General features: G+C 33.1%; 3 protein-coding genes across 3 annotated transcripts in view; 1 reads left to right on the top strand and 2 right to left on the bottom strand.

Annotated features, from left to right (window-relative positions):
- Positions 1 to 7598, bottom strand: part of LOC139526521 (uncharacterized) — a 36543-nt gene extending 28945 nt beyond the window's left edge. The window contains exon 1 of the mRNA XM_071321676.1: positions 7488 to 7598. Within this exon, the coding sequence (XP_071177777.1) occupies positions 7488 to 7562 (75 nt within the window). The 5' untranslated portion in view covers positions 7563 to 7598. The remainder of the gene's footprint in view (positions 1 to 7487) is intronic.
- LOC139528017 (uncharacterized) lies at positions 1428 to 4279 on the bottom strand. The gene is made up of 2 exons (XM_071323790.1): positions 4219 to 4279; positions 1428 to 3545 (listed from the first exon to the last, which is right to left on the bottom strand). Exon 2 carries the CDS (start codon positions 3529 to 3531, stop codon positions 1465 to 1467), a length of 2067 nt encoding a protein of 688 aa, XP_071179891.1. The 5' UTR covers positions 3532 to 3545; positions 4219 to 4279; the 3' UTR covers positions 1428 to 1464.
- An 842-nt stretch (positions 7599 to 8440) lies between the features above and the next one.
- Positions 8441 to 16441, top strand: LOC139528016 (transmembrane protein 17-like). The gene is made up of 4 exons (XM_071323788.1): positions 8441 to 8614; positions 12835 to 12938; positions 14048 to 14161; positions 15065 to 16441. Exons 1-4 carry the CDS (start codon positions 8497 to 8499, stop codon positions 15338 to 15340), a joined length of 612 nt encoding a protein of 203 aa, XP_071179889.1. The 5' UTR covers positions 8441 to 8496; the 3' UTR covers positions 15341 to 16441.
- The last annotated feature ends 3060 nt before the right edge of the window (positions 16442 to 19501 follow it).

The following is a 19501-nucleotide window of genomic DNA, read 5'->3' as shown; positions in this document are numbered from 1 at the left end:
CCAAAGCTAGGTATCTATTGTTAGGTGGTTACATGATAGTTGTAAATAACTTACATTTTGTTAGCTTTTTAATGCTTAGAAACTACCTAGCAACCGTATCCATTGCGTAGCAACGACCTTTCTCTATATGATTTACGCTGATATTGTACATTTCTCATGTTAATTTGTCATCTATACGGTTTTGATATTTTGTACATTTATCACTATCCAACTATGGATGGAAGAAGCTTGGTGTTTACTAAACGAAAAAAAAATCCAACCCCCCCCCCCCCCAAAAAAAAACAAAAAAAAAAAAAAACAACCAACAAATAATAAAGTCTTACGAAAAAGTTAAAAAAAAAAATTTAAAAAAATCAAAGTTATTATGACCCTCAAGGCCTTCTTATCATTATATCATAAGTATTATGTTAAGTCCTTGTACAATAGCAGTTAAGTTAAAAAAACCAGAATGCATTACTAGAACTATTGATTTATTCAATGATCAAACAATTATATAAATAATGAAATAACAGGCAGTTTTCTTTGACAAAATTACACAATGTTCTGTAAATGTTCGTGGAACCAATGAAAATCATCCTTTGTAAAAAGTTCCACTGCATATAGATGAAATTGAAATCGGGAATGTGCATGTCAAAGAGACAACAATCTGAATATAGAGTATAAACCGCCAAATAGGTATAACTTACTAGGTTAAGTATATATTACGCAGAAACGTGTAAAAAGCATCTTAAGATAAAGTGTTATATGGACAACAAAATGTACGCCATTGGTCTGAATCAAAACTGTCGGATGTCTGTATTAAAAGTGAAGGTAATTAGATAAACCTATCATAGTGCATAATCATATATCAACACATTTCTTTTTGTATATATGTACGTAATACCACATAAACAGGTTAATCTCCAAAGTGACCAAAGTCTTGTTTATTAAAGACACATAGCATCACACGTGATTATCACACGTCAATCAGCTCCAAGGAGGAAAAACTTTAACCAGATTTGCTGACAAGGTGTACCAAACTATCTTCTATTTCAGTATAATTGTAGTTCATTATTTAGATTTAAATATTGTTTAATGTAGAGTATGTTCAGTAAGAGCAAAAAGACTGATACCTAAGCTATGACTAAAACTCACGTGGATCTAACCTCATTGGCAATCATAACACATCTTCTTTTTTTATATATCTGACATGTGACTAAAAATGTGTACAAACACATTCTTATTCTTAATTAGTGAGCAGATAATTAACAGTAGAGTATGTACGATCAGCGAGAAAAAACGTATCCAACATTAAAATCTAAAAGAATTCCGCAAGACAAGAACAATTTTAATCGGATGCTGATCTCCGAAAAAAAAAATCATTTGTTAATACAACAATAAAAAAAACCCACCCCTGTTAAATAAATTCACTTTTTATATGCATTTACATCTTAACGTCTGTCAATAAATATGAGTGTCAGAGATTCACTCCTCAATGAAACCGTCACTATCAGAATCGGAATCTGTTTCAAGTGGCACATCTTTTGCATTCAAAATTGAATCTGCATATTTACACGTGCTTGGTGTCTCTAGTTCCCACCTGCTATAACCAAGGTACCACATTGTAGATGCAATATGCGCACAACAACCAACCACCCGGGCGCCAACTTTACAGGTGCAATACCAACCAGTGACTTCATCTCCACTAAATTCAATCCATAGGCTGTACACTCTTGAGGACGAATGTCTGGATGTTAGTTTTACTCGTAATAGATTAGGACGGTCACGGCAAGTCTGGAGCATGTAATTGTCATCAGATAGATGGCTTTCTGTATATCTTGGGGCTTGCTTCAGTTGATATACTCCCATTGTAATATCTCTGATTTGTTGGAGAGTAAGTTTAGGAAAATCTAAAACGTTTTCCGTGCCATTTACTTCAGAATAAATAGCCTTTTTGCGAATTAAATTATTGTCCTCGACATACTTCTGTACCTGGTTACCAAGCTGTGCTTTATCCAGCATAGTTTGGCCGATCTCTTCATTGCAAAAATCATTAATCAGTGGAGCCCGGAAGCAATTAATAAATGCAGAAACAATTCTGACAAAATCTCCAATATAGGGAACGAAGTGGTTTGAAACGACTTTGTCGAGAAAGCGCCACTGTTTAATGCGTCCATTGGCGCTTTCAACTACCCACCGAACTTTTGTTATAAGTCGTGAAGAATTTGCCTCCTCGGTAGTGTGTTGTTTTTGTCCCTTTTTGATGAAACAAGGCATCTCTACTTTTAAGTTCAAACTCTCAAGGAAAGCTTGAGCATCTCTGAAACCTCTGTCGACTACTAATACGTCATCGTCCTTTATCCATTTCTTTATATCTTCAGCATTGGTTTTAAATAAATGCTTGGTAATTGAGGCATCGTTGTTGTGGCCATTGGCATAATATGGCCCCAAGACACTCAAAATGTAGCCATCAGATCCAACTATAATCATGGGCTTGACTAAAGGTCGATTTTTGTGCATACTGTAGGTTTTCTTCTGGAACTTGTGGTATGAACTTTTCTGTATGTATATGTATGTCCCATCTAGGATCAGAACAGCTGTGTCTTCATTGTTTCCTGTAAACAATGTTTTGGCAGTTGGAGTTGTATGACTCTGGGCAAAAACGGAATGACTCATATGGTTGAATCCTAAAAATGATGGAACAAAATTTTTGATTAGAGATTCTCGAGCTGAGTGTACGGCTCGCCGTATATTGTAGGACTTAAGGCTGAAAAGAGTTCCCAAGATTGTGTTCGATAATCCAGTGCGTAATTTTACAAGGAGAATAGCAAGACATGTTCTTATTGAGCGTACTTCAGAGTTTCTTAAGTCTGTAACATGTGTGGCGACAACGTCAAACTGTTGTTTGGTGAGTCCAGTGAGATTAACAAAATCGTCATCTGACATAGCTATCTGGACATCGAAATTAAGTTTTCCAACATCTTTTAGCATTGACCTGGTTCTATCCAACAAGTTGTTTACATCCGTACGGTTGAAGAATGTCGACGAAGAAGTATGCTTTAATGCTTTCAGAGCCTCTTGCTTGAAGTATTTACCAACAAGGTGATCAGAACAACACCTAGTGTTCGTGGAAATAAAGATGCCCTTGTCTATAAATGTTTGTGTCTTGGCTTCATTGGGAACAACAATAAGTTTATGCCTATTTGAATTCTGCTTCTTACAAACAATACACATACGGTGTGATTTTGTGGTAGAACATATTGGAAGTTGTATGGTTTTTGGACTAAGGACGCCTCCAGAGCTTGCTTGTTTTTTTTCATTGCTTTTATTTTTTTCTGCAACAGTCACATTGTTAACTAATTTGTTAGCCTGAATTTCTCGTTGAATTCTTGTTCTACATTTTAAGCAAATTGTGTCATGTTCGTACACATGTCTTTTTAAAATTGACTCTACATAGTTCCGTAATCCAGAATTAAATATTGCTCGTCGGTTTGTCTCTTTTAAATGCGTTTTCATACATATAATGCAACTGAAATTTCGTGGGGTAGGCATCCTCACAGCATTACCTAAAAATGAAAATGAAGGAGAAATTATTTTAATTATCTAATCAAAAACCGTTTACTCTAATTTAACCTTTATTTTTAGTTGTATAATTTATCTTCCTGTGAACCATAATGCAAAAAACAGGAGCAGATTAAGCCAGTTTCAAAAAAGAGGGTGGAAGTTGTTCATACCTCTTTTTACCCAGCTCGGAACAATATTTTCCGTAATATACCCATATCAACAGAAATCAAATGTATCTATACACAAGTATAATGACGAGAACGTTATGCTATTATACAGTCGCGGTAGTTTGAATATTTAACAGATGGACAAGGCGAATGCAATATAGTTCCTCTTTTAGACCGGGTGTGATATGCTGTATAAGACTAATTGTATAGTGTCTAGTATGCCATACGAGATGCATATTCATGCAGCATATATTTAAACATGCAGTAACAGTCTTAGAACATTGTGATGTTTGAATGGTGGCTCTTATTGACATTAACCCAACATTAAGTTTCCCTTATATCATTATTTTTGTTCATCTTTTCAATAGCAGATCACCTTCAATGCCGAATCATTTCAATCCAGCGGACACTTGTGCTTATTGTATGGTCTTGTGCCGAGAAGACCCTTGCAACCAGTTTTGTTAAATATGTATAAAAAAATTAAAAAAATAGTGTTGTATATATTTACCATTCCTTATGTTTCTTCATTCTTATCAATGTAAATACTGTAACCCCTTATGGATGTACCTGAAATAGATATCGAAATATATGTCTAATATATAATGAGCGGCTGCAAAATTATTTATCTTTATTAAAAAGCCTTAAAAGGCTACATTATCTTATCTTGTAAAATATATAGTAAGGAGGCATCGGCTACAGACATGTATTTCACATTCTGAATTATAATACAATTGATAAAAAAGTGACCGAAGACTACAACAGTCATGCTGCTGATATCGAATTTATAAGAGCCAAATTGAAATATGAGAGAATTTTTTTTTCAAACAAAAGTGATTAAGTATTAAGTCTAATAGTAATTTTTGGGGTCCTTTATAGCTTGCTGTTCGCTGTGAGCCAATGTCCGTGTCGCAGTCCGTACCTTGATCTATAATGGTTTACTTTTATAAATTGTTACTTGGATGGAGAGTTGTCTCATTCGCACTCATACCTCATCTTCCTATATCTATATATTATACAAGTTTAACAAAATAACTATACCATTTTCGAAAACAGGCATACGAACGTCCATGAATTTCATTATGCATGTTATGTGGTGTCCATGGTTTACATAATCAGGATGTCAATTCTATATCTGTAATAAGACAGAAAAATATATATTATATGAAACCTTGCACATCAGGTCGTCTGAGCATTTGTGTAACGTTTAATTATGTTATGATATATGTATATATATTTATTTTTTCATTTTTACTTTAAAAACCAAGGGCCGGAAAATCTATCTTTAAAAACATGTTACTGTTATCTGTTGATAGAAGTTAAACCTTAAAATATTTCGTGTATGTCTGAAACAACTATGTTATATCCACAATTTATATATGAACTCCCTTTATATATAGCCGATTTCGTTGAGTGTGTAGGCAAAGGTAATATCTTTGGTAAGCTTGCTTGTTAGCTGAACCATTCAGTCATTATTAGGTCAGGTGTACTATCCTCTTTTCAAATGCATTGATCGTCCAAAAAAGGGGATTCAAACCCCCCGCCCCCCCACCCTAGCCCCTGGATCCGCCACTGTTACCTTTGGCTACACACTCAATGAAATCGGCTGTAATATTATTTCTTCAAATTACTTCTATTCAACTTCTCTCAGGGACGAAATCAAAAGTTCAATGTAGGATAAAAATTCACATAGTTTTTCCACTGATTCCCCCACCCCCCCTCCCCAACTCCCTTAACTTAATTTGGGAAAAATGATTGACCAATAGGGATACATGTTAAATCGAAGTCAAAGAAACAAAAATAGCAGCCATTTTATCATTCCCCAAGTTATTTGATATAAGTTTGCTATACTTCATTGATCTTTTGATGTCGTCCCATATTGAAAAAATGATTCCAAGGGCAAAAAAAATTGAATGAGGCTCAAACTTAGAATAAAAATCTGTTGCATACCATTTGAAGTGACTAAAACTTTATGTTTAGAAATCAGACTAAAATGCTGGCTATTATATCATGAACTCGAGCATTTTTCTGCTTTTCTTTCTTTTTTGAAAGAAAATAAAATGATAAAATGATACAAGTAAAAAAAAATGAAAAAAAAATAGTAATGGTTGTAATGAGATTCGAACGTAGGACGCCCGGACAAAAGGCAACGGTGTTCCCATTAGACTACGTTGTCATCATGACAAATATTGTGTAAAACGACATACTTATCACTATTGTTTTTTTTTTATTTGTTATGTTCTCAGTTAATTCTATTTGTAGTCGAATTCATACGGAAATTGGAAATTATTTTACTTGCAAAAATTGTTAAATTTTCATGTAAACTCATTAGAAAAATCTCCGGTTAAGGATAAGCAAAAAATGTTGTTTTCGGCGGTAGTCAATTTCTCAAAGTCGTCCGCAACCGGACCGATATTTTGTTCCCAATTTTCACATATTCTGAGTATATTTTTTACTTGAAACGAAAAATTATTTAATCATTCAAACTCTTTGTAGCTTTAATATATATCATGACTCAACCGGTCTCAGATACACATGCAAATGGCTGTTTATTGTGTGTGTCAAATGCCGATGATACGTTTTCACCATTTGTTTGTTGATCCAAATTGGATAAACAAAATCTAGATTGATAAAAAGAAAAAAAATACAATTTGAAGAATGATTGCCAAATCTCAAAACTAAAAACCTCACCTTTGGAAATATTCTTGATGTAGTTGGTGGTGTCTGGTAATCACAGCTGAATGCGGAGTTTTTCAGCCCTTTCTCCGATTTCGCTCCGATTTTACTATTACGGCGAAGTTGTTGTTTTTTTAGGAGATAGTTTTATACATATTTGAAGGCCTCCGCCAACGTGAGCCAAAAGTTTCTCTTCATTATCTGAAAATTCTGTTTGAATGCTATCCTCATCACCATTCTTTTCTGTGGCTCACGTTGGCGGAGGCCTTTAAAAACGAAGAATTTCAGTCCAAAAATCAACGTTTTGCTACCTTTTGGTGTAATTAGGTAACTTTAAGCAACTCAAAATCAGATTTCTGCTTTACCAAAAATTAAAATCCGCATGAGCTTCTAAAGAACAGATATATGCAAATTATTTTCGATTATAATTTCGTTTATTTCATGATGAAAAAAAATTGACAAAAAAGGGGGCCAAATACGGCCCTTAGTGTACCTTGTCCTTTGTCTGCCATTACGATAACCGGACATTATACAGGTTCACGTAAAATTTGACATCATAATACAAAATATCTTACGCCACAATGGAAAAGTGATTGTTGTATGACGTCAATACACCTTATCACTAATCCCGCCTGACCCGGCCGCTTGAACTTTTGACGCATATAACCATGATAACAATCACTTTTCCATTGTGGCGTCAGATATTTTGTATTGTGACGTCAAAATTTTACGGGAACCTGTGTGATATCCAGTAATGGCAGACAAATAGCGATAAGGTGTATAGATCGAGTGGGACAGATATTTCTTAGGTCAGCAAGGAGTGATAAGATGTGTTACTGGGATATTTTAAGAAATAAGATACCAAGAAGGCAAGTGAGTTGAGACCACAAGATGTAAGATTATTGGTATGAGTACACACTTGTTTAACATAGTTATATGAAAATTAAAAATATTAAAGGGGGTGCATGACAGGCTTTTCCCATCACTCTTTCGTAACATATAGGCTTATATCACTTATAATTCATTATCACCATTAATCAATTTTACCAGATTATTTTGTGATTGGTTTTTTTTTTACCGCAGACTATGACATTATTTATCGACCTGTTTCATGTGTTTACGTTTTCGTGTGAAGGTTTCCGCTTGTTTGAAATTTGGTGCGAAATTTTGATTGGTCATTAGAAAAATCTCACAGTTTTGTAAAAATTAAACTTTACTTCCAAAGTTTTGAATTTTATTTCTGAAATCATTTTTCAGTATGAAAATATCAAATACTGTAAACTAAAAAAGCAAATGTTTTTGAATAAAATTACGAAAATATTGAAATCCAAACCGGATGTTTACATCATGTGACATACCCCGCTAAAAGGTAAACATGGATTCTCCACTTTTGGGGAGATCTCTAAGAAAAACGGTCACATCATTCACTGACGTGTTGTTTCCCATATCAAAAGATGCACAGGATCCACAACAATACCAACTGAAAAAGACAGGTTAATAAACTTAGTTAAAATCCTGTTATTCTGTGAAGGTTTAGCTGGTACAGTAGTTTCATGTAAAAATCATGTTGAAACACAACACTCAGATTGATTTCAGCAGCAGGTTACCTCACAATCTATACTTAACTACTGGTTCTACTCCTGAGTCCTTTCTGTTTTCGAACTTCTTTCCTACAGATTTTTATCAAATACTTCTTTTATCATCATTTGTCCAATCTCGTTCTGGTACAATCATTAGGATCAACTTAGGTAAATGCTTCTCATAAAAGTTATAGCATAGTTTTATATCATCAATTTTCATGTAGGGTACCCCATTACTACCTTTGATATATATTTACCCTCAAGGTGGCAATTTGTTCAATATGTAGGGCTGTTTCATTGTATTAACATACTTTGGTGCGAAATTTTGATTGGTCATTAGAAAAATCTCACAGTTTTGTAAAAATTAAACTTTACTTCCAAAGTTTTGAATTTTATTTCTGAAATCATTTTTCAGTATGAAAATATCAAATACTGTAAACTAAAAAAGCAAATGTTTTTGAATAAAATTACGAAAATATTGAAATGCAAACCGGATGTTTACATCATGTGACATACCCCGCTAAAAGGTAAACATGGATTCTCCACTTTTGGGGAGATCTCTAAGAAAAACGGTCACATCATTCACTGACGTGTTGTTTCCCATATCAAAAGATGCACAGGATCCACAACAATACCAACTGAAAAAGACAGGTTAATAAACTTAGTTAAAATCCTGTTATTCTGTGAAGGTTTAGCTGGTACAGTAGTTTCATGTAAAAATCATGTTGAAACACAACACTCAGATTGATTTCAGCAGCAGGTTACCTCACAATCTATACTTAACTACTGGTTCTACTCCTGAGTCCTTTCTGTTTTCGAACTTCTTTCCTACAGATTTTTATCAAATACACTAAACAATTTATTCAATTAAACCATTATCAAAACAGATGATCATGACATGATACAATGTAGTAAGAATGCTATTTCGGCATTTATCATCACACCTCCCAATATTTGCTACGTTTCACAACAAAGGAACCTTTCTACTGTTCTACTTCTTTTATCATCATTTGTCCAATCTCGTTCTGGTACAATCATTAGGATCAACTTAGGTAAATGCTTCTCATAAAAGTTATAGCATAGTTTTATATCATCAATTTTCATGTAGGGTACCCCATTACTACCTTTGATATATATTTACCCTCAAGGTGGCAATTTGTTCAATATGTAGGGCTGTTTCATTGTATTAACATACTGACAATCAAACTTACTTTCAGGATTAACAGCATCATGAACCTTATCGCTAGTTGTTAGCTGCAACCAAACTCTACAATAATTAGAATATTAAATTCATTACATTTTGCTTCTCTAAGAGGGGTCTCATTGGGGACACAGGATTGCCGATTTTTTGTAAGCGTGACACTTGAAAGCAGGAAATGAGGTCTAGCAGGACCCAGGAAATGACAAAAAAATGAGAATTGCTTACATACATAGTGTAAGCGGGATACTGGAATCTGACAAAACAGTTAGCGGGATCCAGGATCCCAACCCCCCAATGAGATCCCCTCTAAGATGGCTTCATTAAGTTCATTAACACCTGAACCTAGTCAATCAAACATTGGGTTATTATTTTGGAAATTATTTACATGTATGCACTGTTATTAAAATTATGTCAAAATAAATCATAATTTACAAAGTTATGGCACATGTTACTGTATTTGAACATGTTTGAAATATTTGCCACTGGACATGAAGCAAGTAATATGCAGAAACAATACCAAACAAATCAGAGGATGCAGTAGGCAAAAAAAGTGTTGCAAGTAAATCAGCACATATATATATATCTAAACTATTAAACGAGAAGACCTCATTTTGTGTGTCGCTTCTCTTCCTTCTACAATAAATAAATCAACACGCCTCTGTGTCTTATAGGTACAGTGCATAGTTGCATTTGTCATCCATTTATATGATTATTCAGATTGAGTTATTTTGGGAGAAAAACAAGAAAAAAGGCATCCGGATATTGTCCGGTCATTGGACGAAATTTTAAGTCAGACTAGACATCCGGTTTGCGTTTTTTCTGTACTTTGTACATAAATGTACCAAAGACTTAAATAACGTGTATTTGCATTTATTTTCAAGTTAACTATCCACTGCGGTCACTGAGTTTATTAAATAAAGATGTTCTATATAATATGTCAATGACCGCTGTGGATCGATTAGTAAATTGAGAGTTGATAGTAAAAAGCAAATACACTTTATTTATAGTAATGTATGTTCATAATATACAGATAAACGCTTACATTATTGAAATCAATAAAAGAGCAATTATAGGAAATTCTGAGGAAAAAATTAGGAGCCGGGCTAGAAAAACAATTGTCATGTCCCAAAGTATCTAAATCATTTCATACCTTTTCTGAAATTCTTCAGTCATAAAGTCTCTTACAAAAATTCATCGGGTCACTAAGTATATTAAATAAAGAGGGTCTATATAATATATCAATGACCGCCGTGGATTGATTAGTTAACTGAGAATTGATAGTTAAAAGCAAACACACTTTATTTATAGTAATGTATGTTCATAACATACTAAACGTATGTTCATATTGAAATAAATAGAAAACAAAAAAATGGAAATTTTGGGATAAAAGGAGCAGGGGTTGAAAAACAATTGTCCTGTCCCCAAGTACCTATAACTTTTTATCAGCTTTCCTGAAATATTCTCCAGTCATTATTTTTTTTACAAAAATTCAACCTACAACACTTTACATACTTTCAACCACCCTTGGATGCCCGCGATTTCGCGGGTGTGTTCTAGCATTTATCATCCTTGCTTAAAGTATTTCAGTTTGGGTTATATTGGGAGGAAAACGAAAATAAATGCATCCATATATTGTTTCCGTCATCGTACTGACTTTTTGAGAAATATAAAAGACTTCCGCTGCCCTTTAGGCCTGTTTTGAAATTAAACATAATTTGAATTAGTACTTGAGACAGAACACTATTTTTTTGTGTTTTTCTGTATACTATGATCATACATATACTATAGATAAAGCGGTCACTGAAATATTTCTGTATACTACACACACAGAGGCGGATTTAGGAGGAGGGGTCTAGGAGGGCAGGGGTCCCACCCCCCTTTTTGAGAAAAAAACTGTTTGCTTATATAGGGAGTCACTGAAGGGTGACTGGAGCAGGCCCCCTCTTAGGCAGTCAGTTGGCCCCCACTTTTTAAAATTTCTGGATCTGCCACGATACATATATACTATGAATAAATTGTATAAGTTTGCTATAATTTACTTTAAATTCCAATAGTTTACTGAGGTGACTTTTAATATATCAGTGACTGTTTTATATAGTAACTATAGTAGATATATTTTTGTTCATAGTATACAGAAAAAGAGAAAGAATAAAAATCGGTATTTGGAAATAGGGGGAGGGCAAAAAAAAATGTGCCCAGTCCCCAAGTACCTTTGACTTTTGATACCTCTCCTGATATTCTCAAGTTATAATTTTTTTTACAGTTTACATACGCTCTATTTCCCCGCGATTTCGCGGGTGTGTTCTAGTATATGTATACTAGAACACATCTTTGATATCGCGGGTCCATGACTGAATTGAAGTATATGACTATTCGTAAGCCTTATTTTAGTATTGGCATTGTCATCCGATAAAGTTATGCAGATTATAAAATACACAGTTTTCTCTGCTTTCAAAATCTTTCTGTTTGAACCTGTCGACCTGGAACTTATCAATTATTGGTAATATTAATTATTTGGAAAACAAAAGGTCCTGGAATGGAGTATTTTTTAATCAACAGCATTGTAAATAAAGTTGAATTCTTTTATTCGCTGTTTTACGTCATGCCTGCTAACAAATTGAAAACTGTACCTATACGCCTTATTTAAGTCCAGATTTTTAGTATTTTCGTATTGTTATCTTAGAAAGTATTACTGATTAAAATACTATAATAGGGAACAATTTGACAATGATTGAATTTAGTAGTGTCAACCCTGTGATTATGACCTGTGTATATAGCAAAATCCTAAATACACTGTTTGGTGGTGCGCCTGTCAGATGCGGAACATACAGATAAGGTAATAGGTAACAGGTGAATATACTATTGGTATCGGTATCAGATTCGACCTGGAACTTGTTAATTATTGGCAACATCAATTATGTCGATAACAAAAGGGTCTAGCTGGAGGTGTAATTTTTGGTGGAAGAAGACTTCGTCTTCTGAAGGCCAATGGTGCCGACTTTAATATCATTGATTCTCCGCATGCCGCATTCATTTCTGTGTATTACAATTTCATAACAACTTTCGATTCCAATCCTGACACCGATTTAAACACAAATAAGCATCTGAATCATTTAATTTGTAAATTAGGATTGAAAGACCAGCACTATAGTAAATATGTACCCTTTTATTTATGTAAATTATTAGATTTCATCTCATCTACATGAACGTTTGATTGACTAGGTTCAGGTGTTAATGAACTTAATGAAGCCATCTTAGAGGGGGTCTCATTGGGGAGTTGGGATCCTGGATCCTGCTTACTGTTTTGTCAGATTCCAGTATCCCGCTTACACTATGTATGTAAGCAATTCTCATTTTTTTGTCATTTCCTGGGTCCCACTAGAACTCATTTCCCGTTTTCAAGACACAATAATTTGACTTTCACATGTTACGCTTACAAAAAATCGGCACTCCAGTGTCCCCAATGAGACCCCCTTTAGAGAAGCAAAATGTGATGAATTTAATATTCTGATTATTGTAGAGTTTGGTTGCAGCTAACAACTAGCAATAAGGTTTATGATGCTGTTAATCCTGAAAGTAAGTTTGATTGTCAGTATGTTAATACAATGAACAGCCCTACATGTTGAACAAATTAAGTATTACTATAGCATATTTTTATTTTAATTTTCAGGGAATGAATATGTTACAAACCTGCCCCTACAGATGGCACTTTTCTTTAACATTTTCTATGCTCCATTCTGGCTAACAGCGACACTGGTCACATTTGAAGTAAAGGTAAATATCTGCAATATTGATATTCTATTTGCACAAAATGTTTTTTTCACGAATTAAGTAAGATAACAAGGGTATGCATGCATATTTCTCTAATTTTCTTCTTGTATGTCTTTCTACATGTGTAGTATTGTTCATGACATTGTCCATCGATATCTATTTGGCAGAACATTAACCAAATGTTAGTGTGTATAAAAGCATCATTTCAATATCAGGAGAAGAAGCATTTTGAGATTTTTAGAAAGCTAGTTATATGGTATAATTGAATTAATTTAGTCATGTTTTTACTGTACCTCTGTTTATGTTACTTGTTAACTGTTATTATATCATTTGTATATAGTATTTTTTATCTTGCAGAATTATATTTTATTCTATGATGTAAATAAAATTGAGAATGGAAATGGGGAATGTGTCAAAGAGACAACAACCCGCCCAAATAAAAAACAACAGCAGAGGGTCACCAACAGGTCTTCAATGTAGCGAGAAATTCCCGCACCCGGAGGCGTCCTTCAGCTGGCCCCTAAACAAATATATACTAGTCCAGTGATAATGAATGCCATACTAATTTCCAAATTGTACACAAGAAACTAAAATTAAAATAATACAAGACTAACAAAGGCCAGAGGCTCCTGACTTGGGACAGGCGCAAAAATGCGGCGGGGTTGTTGGCAAAATGTATGTTTATTCTTCTGTGATTCAGTGTACATGTACTTTTTTTAATCAAGAATAACTAAGTAAAGAAAGGCAAGAAGCCAGTATAATGAACTGGTACCATGCAAACTCTGCATTAGTTTGTGAAATATCTAATTTATGTGCTATAATCATGATAGCAAAATCAATCTTCAATCAGTATTCACAATTTCACTATTTGATGGAAATCAGCATTTCATTTATAGGAAAACACTTCATTGAGATACAAATTTTTGCCATATTTTTCTAGATAGAAGATATTTGAATTTACAAAAATGTGAATGTAGTATATAATCCTAATCATTTGAAAAAATCAAAGAACTTGTTGATGTATTATACTATACTGTTATAAATATTGCCATGGATTGTATTTTTATTATAACGTAAATGTTTCAAATCAGTGATTGGTATATTTTTTTCAGTTTTCTTACTTGTCCACCTTATATCTGATATTACTGATAGCCATATATGTAGTATTTACCATAATGGAGGTCGTCAGATTATATGTTGGTTTTGTTGGCAACTTAGCAGAAAGGGTAAGATTTATGTAATATACAGAAATCATTTAAAATACCTTCAGACTTAAAAATTTTACTGAAATGTTGTTGTTATCCCTGCTGTTTGAGAATAATCTAGTGTCCATTTTCACTCAATGGCTGAGTGTTCTGAGTAGTCACTACTATAATCACTAGCCAGTCAACACTGAGGTTGTGAGTTCGAACCCCACTCGTGCAGGTGCACTCCACTCCATCTTAATTGACTAGGATTGTCAGTTCTCCTATCGAAGGTTGGTGTTTTTTTCTTGGCACTCCGGCTTCCTCCACCAATAAAACTGCCTGCCAGGAAATAGCCTAAATATAGTGCTTAAACCTGGCGTTAAAACACCAAAAATCAAATCACTACAAAAATTAATGGGCAAAATCATAGTTGTTCACTAGGTGATTGAATAAAAATATGTGACATATGACATCCCCTTTCACATTAAATTGCCAAACATCATACATTAAACATGAAGATTTTTTTATGTATTGACTTCGTCTGCACAATGTACTGTAAGAATCTAGACAAAATCTCTGTTGATAGATAGTTAGTTTGACCTCACAAAGATCAAATTAATGTCAAACCTCATAATACTTTCATTTATTTTGCAGGCTTCTGCCCATTTGTCATAATTTTTCAAACACTTTTAATATATAATATGAACTAAACATGAAGATTAATGAGACAACAACCCAAAGCTTTTCTAGTTATGAATTAAAATATATTTGTCTAGATGTCAAACAAGAGAAAACCAACCATTCATGAAATAAAACTAGAGTAAAAAAATAAATATTGGAAACTTTCGTCCTTTGAAAAGCTAGAAATTGCAATTAAGATAAAACATGTTAGCTAATTACAGTGAAAACATTTTGTTTTGATGATACAATTATTTATTGCAGGTACCAGAGCTGGCTGGTTCCTGGTTGTTGACAGTACTGATTCAGTTACCACTCATATTACTTCTACTTTTCAACACTCAGCCATTACTGTTACCATTTGAGCGTGCTGTACATATTGTAGAAGCTTTGTTTATAGTGTTTGAAGCAATTTGTGGCTACTTTGCTATCAGAACAATGGTTAATTATCAAGTTACGAAATTCCATTTAAAACAATTTACAGACTTAGAAAATATAACTGATGATGAATATTGGCAGGATAGATATGACTACTCATAGCAGTATTGAATGTGAGAAAATCACAAATATACGACACCATTTTATAATTGATGATATCTGAAGGTCATATATAAAAAAAAATGAATTAGAAAAGTTGGAAAAATAATGTTGGTTTATCTTTGATGATTTCAGAAGTGAGCAGGAAAGAAATTATCAGGGATTCATTCATCACTGTTATCTATCAACAATTAGTTAAGAATAATTTTTGATTGATAAACACTTGGTAAAAGTTAAAAATGTCATGTTCAAATCATACTGTGTAAGAAATTTGATGCATGAACAGTACTTATTAAGAAAAGAGTCAGGCCCAATGCTAAATACATTTCTGGTTAAAAATTAAAATAACATTTCAAATGAATATCAAAATCATATCAAAATAAAATTTGTTTTTAAGTTGGTAAAAAGGCATTCAATTACAAGAAAACATGTAAGCTCTTTAGCTCAGATTTTTAACTAATTGGTTTTTTTTTAACCAAATTAAAAAGAAAAATTACTGATGAATTTGTGTAAAAAGTCATATATTATTGAGGTGCCTGATGGGGGGTCTCATCACGATTCACTAGATGATTTTTTTGTCAATCACGATTCACAGAAAATAAATTTCCATGATCAAGGATCACAAAAATATAAAAAAAAAATAATCTGTAGAAAAACGGACCACTATAGCGAAAATGCACCATCAGGCCCCTCATTATTTAGAACTTTTGCATTCCATACTTTCAGCATCAAGCAACTGTTAGACAGTTATTTTAGAAATATGTATTTTTCTCATCAAATGGTGTATTAGTTTTGTCTTCATTGCCTCCGTCCAGAATATTTTTTGTATAGTAGTTGTACATTGAATATTAAAATGAGTAAAATGTTGTATGTAGTACAAAATTTGTCACTATTGTTGCTATTTTGACAAATGTCTCTTAAAAGAGTAAAGCAGAAAGGTTTAAACATGGATTTGATAGAATTTGCACAATTATTCAAAGTTTATCATGTTTATGACCATACCAATTATTTATTTTTTGTGAATGTATAGGAGTAAAAGTAATGCTACTTGTATTGTTATTAACCTCTGTTATTAAATATTAAAAAAAGTATAGATTTTAAAAATATGGTTTGTTTCTTGCCATTTTAGAAGATATGACCTTGCATATGTGTGTCTCATTGCTCATTCAACTGGCAAAAAAATCACATCAAAAATAGCATTAGTGACTGTTTGAACCTGTAATGAATCCAGAGCTTTTTTTTCTATGCTTATTACCACTGTGACTGAGTCATGATAAAATGGCAGTTCCTTTCTTTCAATTTGTCAAGTGTATGTAGTTACTTGTCAAAATACTTTCAGATTTGAATTATAATACTTCTGTAATTAGAAATAAGATGATGTGGTATGAGTGACAACTCTCCATCCAAGTCACAAACTAACAATGTGTAAAAAGTAAACTATTATAGGTCAAAGTACGGTCTTCAACATGGAACAGCAAACTATAATTCAAACAGGAAAACCAATGGTCTAATCTGTAAAAAAAAAAAAGAGAAACACTTATGAACGCCTGTTGTGTATGAAAATTCAGTTGGAAATCTAATATAATCTTTGAGAGAACTTTTACCCCAACTAACAAATGTAAACAGTAAGAGGGGCAGATCCAGCAATTTTAAAAAGGGGGGTGGGGGTGTTCCCATGATAAGGTTAGGGTTCCAACCATATGTCCTCATTTAAATGCACTTTTTATATTAAGTCTCAGATTTATTCTTAAAATCATTGTCCATATATAATCAAAATATAGCTGTCAAAAATCAAATTAAAGCAGAGAGTTAAACCTCAAATTATAAGAAAAGCATTTCAATTCAATTGACCGTCCATGTCAATCCAACATAGCATGGGTAGTTGTAATGGCACACTTTATTACACTGAATTCAAATGAGTGAATTACATAATCCAACATTTACTCAAATAGTTGGTGCTATTTTTCTCCACTTAGAAATTGGCAAGTTTTCATTGGTAAAGGAAGCTGGAGTGCTTAGAAAGAACCACTGAAATGAGGCTTAAAAAGTACATACAAAGTCGATAGAGATATAGCTAAATGCACCAGCCAGGTGCTGGGTTCGAATTCATAACCTCAGTCTTACCAGGGTGGTAAAACAGCTGTTGGACTACTAAGACTACACGTCGGTCACAGAGGACCTGACAACACAAACAGAAATATGAAATCTAAATAAAAACTGATAAAACAACTAAAAAACAAAATGTCATTTCAAACGCTTTACACAAAACCTCTTAAAAAATATTGTTAAAATGATGTTAATCACACAATATGATATCCATTGCGAAATTGAGACAAATGAAACCGGTGGTGCAGAAGCTACACAATATAGGCCAACTATAGAGTCATAAAAAATAAGTGGAAAACCAGAATGAATCTATCATTCTCACAAAATAAAGATGCTTAGTTTTTCATCTATCCTGCTTGATTAGTTGTTAATTTAATGATCTAAACCACCACTTGTCATTTGTTAAGTAGACACTTGGTGATTTTAAAACATTTGTCTTTCCGTCAATTTTCAGACATATCCATAGCTGCAATTTAAGTGCTGTTTAGATAATTTGCTTGCAGTCAATAAATATCCTTTCAACATTCAATCAATCTATCAATCCTGTACACATCAACACTCTACTAAATTATATGAAAAGCTATTGAACACAACAGAATTGATCACAATACAATGACCGGAACAGTACTGAATTGACCACAGTGGATAAGACTGAAAATTAACTTTTAGACTGAACATCCCAAAATAAAATATTGTTAAGACTTCTCAGTTGATGTAACGATCAGATTGATCATCGAAGACTGAACTTCATTCACTAATGCATTTAAAAACTATGATAAGCCGCATTCAGTGATACTCATAAAGAGGTTAAGAGGAAATTAATTATAGGTTAGACAATACTTGGTCATGTTTTATGAAGATTTAAGCCCAAGGCGAAGCCGAGGGCTTAAATCTTCATAAAACATGACCAAGTATTGTCTGACCAATTTAGAACATATTCACACTTTCGAGTGACCTTACAAAATTAGCCTTTCCCATTGTAATATTCAAACCTTAAAAAGAGTTCACATTTTATAATGAACCAAAACATAGATAATCATCATTTCAATGGATGGAATGAAATAGCACTGACATAGTTTGTGAGGACCGAACGGATAAATTGTTTTTCTTTTTCTTCTGCTTCAGGTAAAATTTAATACTAATATATCTTGAGATTTTCTTATTTTAAAAAGCAACAGAATGTTATATTAATCCCCTTTTTGAAATTTGTTTTTTTTATAAATATAAAACTCTGTATAAGCATTTAAATTCAGACCGTTCAACGTTAAATGCTTACTTTTTTATTGATAACTTTATATGTATTGTGTTCACCGTAAAAAAATCCTTTGCTTTATATATTAGCAGCCTGAAATTGTTTTCTTGAAAGAAAAAAAATTCCCTCAAATGCCCTGTTTATAATAAATAAATATTATTTTACTTACATCCTTACCCCCATTGTTTTTGTTTATTCTATATATGTGTACCATTAGAACATTTATGAAAATGTGCAATATTCAAAATAATTTATTTTAATCTTTGCTCTTTCATCTTTAATCAGTAGGCTCTTTTCCAAGGGAAAATGCCTCAGGTGATTGTACACTTCATTAGTGCAGTTATTAAGAGTTCACTTTCATAATTAACTGACAATGAAAAGTCATTCATGTATAGCATTTCATAGTGCATGGAAAACCGTGTACTATGAAAATTAGAGGGTGAAAAACGGACTTTTCATTGGACGAGAAGGGGTGAGTATGTTCTAACGAAGCGACGACGAATGGAAATTACTCCTGGCTAATTGTATAATACTTGTAGTCTACCAAATCATGTCTTCAGTAAAATGTCGAAAAATAACTTCAACTTTACCCTTTAAATCCCTTAATGTAATAGCTTCTTGATAAGAGCAGCAAATTAATTAAGAGAGCTAAGCCGTATGATATACTAACTGTGCGTTGTCTACTCCATAAACAGGTGCTGCTGGATGTTGTTTCTAAAAATGGAAAGTTCGAAATGGGAAAATCGTTTTAAAAAATCGAGTTTATTTCCTCTTTATTCTTATTTAGAAGAAAACTAAGGTGAGGA

The sequence above is a fragment of the Mytilus edulis genome, chromosome 6 (genome assembly GCF_963676685.1).
Source record: "Mytilus edulis chromosome 6, xbMytEdul2.2, whole genome shotgun sequence".
In the NCBI taxonomy this organism is placed as follows: domain Eukaryota; kingdom Metazoa; phylum Mollusca; class Bivalvia; order Mytilida; family Mytilidae; genus Mytilus; species Mytilus edulis.
This window is presented reverse-complemented; position numbering and strand designations above follow the sequence as displayed.